General features: G+C 56.4%; 1 protein-coding gene across 1 annotated transcript in view; it reads left to right on the top strand.

Moving 5' to 3' along the window:
- Nucleotides 1-2,184, top strand: part of TAF11 (TATA-box binding protein associated factor 11) — a 13,238-nt gene extending 11,054 nt beyond the window's left edge. The window contains exons 2-5 of the mRNA XM_026053098.1: nucleotides 43-179; nucleotides 385-472; nucleotides 751-847; nucleotides 1,624-2,184. Coding sequence (XP_025908883.1) covers nucleotides 43-179; nucleotides 385-472; nucleotides 751-847; nucleotides 1,624-1,754 — 453 coding nt within the window. The 3' untranslated portion in view covers nucleotides 1,755-2,184. The remainder of the gene's footprint in view (nucleotides 1-42; nucleotides 180-384; nucleotides 473-750; nucleotides 848-1,623) is intronic.
- Nucleotides 2,185-2,927: the final 743 nt, after the last annotated feature.

The raw sequence follows: 2,927 nt of genomic DNA, 5'->3' as shown, positions 1-2,927 counted from the left end.
GGGGCCGCGCGGGCCGGCGGACACAGCCCCGCTCCTCCGCAGGTGCGCGGCGCCGAGGGCGAGGCGGGCGACGCCGAGGACCCGGCCCTGCAGCCCGCGGCCAAGAAGGTGAAGCTGGAGCTGAAGGAGCGGAAGGAGAAGAAGCACAAGGTGGACGAGGACGAGATCCAGAAGATGCAGTGAGTGCCGGGCTGCCCGCGGCACAGCCGGCTCCCAGCGAGGCGCCCGGCCGCCTGCCTTGCAAATCCCACCGCCTCTGGAGCAGCWTTTCCCTGCCTGGCTCTCCCCTGTACAAGAGATTTTTACAGGACAGTGTCAGGAGATGGGGGAATCTCATGCTTTTTTTTTTTTTCCTCCCCTTTTCCTCCCTTTTCCGCACCTCAGGATACTGGTGTCGTCCTTCTCCGAAGAGCAGCTGAATCGCTACGAGATGTACCGCCGCTCCGCCTTCCCCAAGGCCGCCATCAAGCGGGTAGGGCTTTGCAAGGGCCTTAGTGCGGGGAGAGCGACGGGCACAGGCGGCCGGGCTGCGGGAGCCGGCTCTGCCGCACGCACAGGCCACAGGTCCCTGCTTGTCGCGGCCAAGACCCTCGTCCTCCCCTCAGCTCCCCTGCTTGGGTCCCAGGCCGCTGAATCAGCAGCGTTTGTGCGGTTCGGAGGGAGATCTCTGTGTATAGGGGACGTGGGGCAACACGTCCAAGTCATTTTGCTCGTGCTGCACGTTCAAGTGTCTCCTCTCTGCTTGTCAAGCTGATCCAGTCGATCACTGGCACCTCGGTGTCTCAGAACGTGGTTATCGCCATGTCCGGCATCTCCAAGGTCTTCGTTGGAGAGGTGGTGGAGGAAGGTAAGGGGAGGAAGGTGGTGGTGGAAGGGGTCGGCAAAGTTAGAAATCCAACAGTAAATTATAGCCAAAATCAAGTAGAAGGTTATGAAACAAGACTGAGAATTGTGCTTGTTGCCAGTCCAGTACTGCTGCCTAACAGACTGTCCTGCAAGAGCTTCTCAGACTTTAATCGTGTTAATAATTATCACATTAATATTACTGCCTGTGTGCCACTAAAGCAGAGGCTGGGGCTCCTGCCTTTATCTCCTCACATGACGATAACCTTCTTGCCACACGAATCCCAGCAGGACAGGCAAGATCTTTTGCTAATAATGCTGGGGAGAACAAATTCAGCTTGGAAGGGCCTTTTASGCCTCTCACCTGTAAGACTTACACTCTAAGCACTAAGCTGAGCTCTGTTGTGGGATATCCTGGAGAAGCCTGATCCAGTTCAAACCAGTGCGGACTTGTGCACAACTCAYGGTCTCTGCAGGCCGGGATTATCTCATCCAGGCTGGTGGAGGCTGGTGGGTTCCCTGCTGAGCTCCCCGTGGCACCGGGGCCAGGTTGGATGGGCAGTTTCACTGCTCGCCTGAACTGCCTCACATCCTTGGCAGGAGGTGGAAATGAGGCCTCCCTGCGTGCTGGGARGGGAACTGGCCTGCAGGTCCATTGGAATCGGTACCTTCCTGCAGCTGTGCATGCAGTGAGCTCCCACCAAGCTCAGGATGGTCCTGCGGGGGGAGGCTGGCCCAGCTCAGCTGTCCTGCTCACACCAGCTCCGGTTTCTCGTTTAGCCCTGGACGTGTGTGAGAAGTGGGGAGAGCTGCCACCTCTGCAGCCCAAGCACATGCGCGAGGCCGTGCGGAGGCTCAAGTCACGGGGACAGATYCCCAACTCCAAATACAAGAAAATCATCTTCCACTGAAGCGTCTCGAAGGCAGAAGATAAAACGAGTGCCCGGCTGGGCACTGTAACCTCGAGAGCTGCAGCAGAGCTGTGAGCTTCAGGCCCCGCCAGCCTCTCCTGTTCCTACCTAGACTGTTCTCCAAGGACCTACAGGACAACAAACCTTGATGCTGAAGCTGCCTCAGTTCAGCTCTGTTCTACGGACGGGACTTGTTTTTGGGTTCCAAAACGTGGCCATCGCTACTCTTGGCTGCTAGGTCGGAGTGCTGGGGCTGAAGGCCAGTGTGGCTCTGCAGCGGGGCTGCAGTTGCGGCACGGAGGCCGTGAACATTCTGCAGAGACTCTCATTTCAGCAATCCTGGCGGAGCTTCCCCATGCCACACGGGAGCAGGAGCCGCCAGGCCTGGGCCTCAGGTCCAGCTCCTGCTCCCCAGGGGAGGGACAGAATGTCGAGGTCTTCAGCGTTTTCACGCGCCAGGACAATGCTTCCTGCAGCCGCAGGGGCAGTGGTGTCTGGGTACACAAGTGTCTTTTTGTACATTAAACTTGTTACTCTTTTCCCAGTMTTGCTGAGCTGCAAACAGCTTCTTTCTCCCGGGAGAAAGCAAGGCAGTAGTGAGTGTGTAGTGGGCCTTGTGTGACTGCCAGGAGGGAGAGGCCAGCTGAGGATCTGTCTCAGCCATGCCACAAGGGTCGGGCCGCTCCGCTGCGGCTCCCACGAGCCAGGCAGCAGGAAGSGGCTGCTGACAACGGCACGCGGAGTTGTCCGGAAAACACCGGGAAAGGAAGGAGGCAGGCACCACGAAGGAGGTTAACAAGTTTAATTCTCCGTGGTTCATAGAACCAGTAAATGCATGAGTGGAAATATCACACTGCAACAACGTTCAATACTGCCTAAGACTCGGGTTCAAACTTGTGCACTGCCCCCCACACCGTAGAGCAGTCCCTGCTGAGCTTCTGCTGAGGCCGGGTGCTCTCCCCAGGGTAACTGTGTCACAGCTACACCAAGGATTAAGKTGACCTCTCTTCATAACACAGAAAGAGTCCTTAAATAAAAGGCTTTAAAAAGTAAACTTTGCTATTCAGTCAAGACACGGGAGTTTTTGTGCCCCCTATTCCACATATATACACCCTGTAGAAAGGAAATAGTTTTCTTTTTCCAGTTCTTACTAGTTATTCAAGAAATAAAAAG

This window comes from Nothoprocta perdicaria, unplaced genomic scaffold, assembly GCF_003342845.1.
Source record: "Nothoprocta perdicaria isolate Ctin4 unplaced genomic scaffold, notPer1 scaffold_97, whole genome shotgun sequence".
In the NCBI taxonomy this organism is placed as follows: Eukaryota; Metazoa; Chordata; class Aves; order Tinamiformes; family Tinamidae; genus Nothoprocta; species Nothoprocta perdicaria.
The sequence above is the reverse complement of the archived record's forward strand: the minus strand, read 5'-3'. Positions and strand labels throughout refer to the sequence as shown.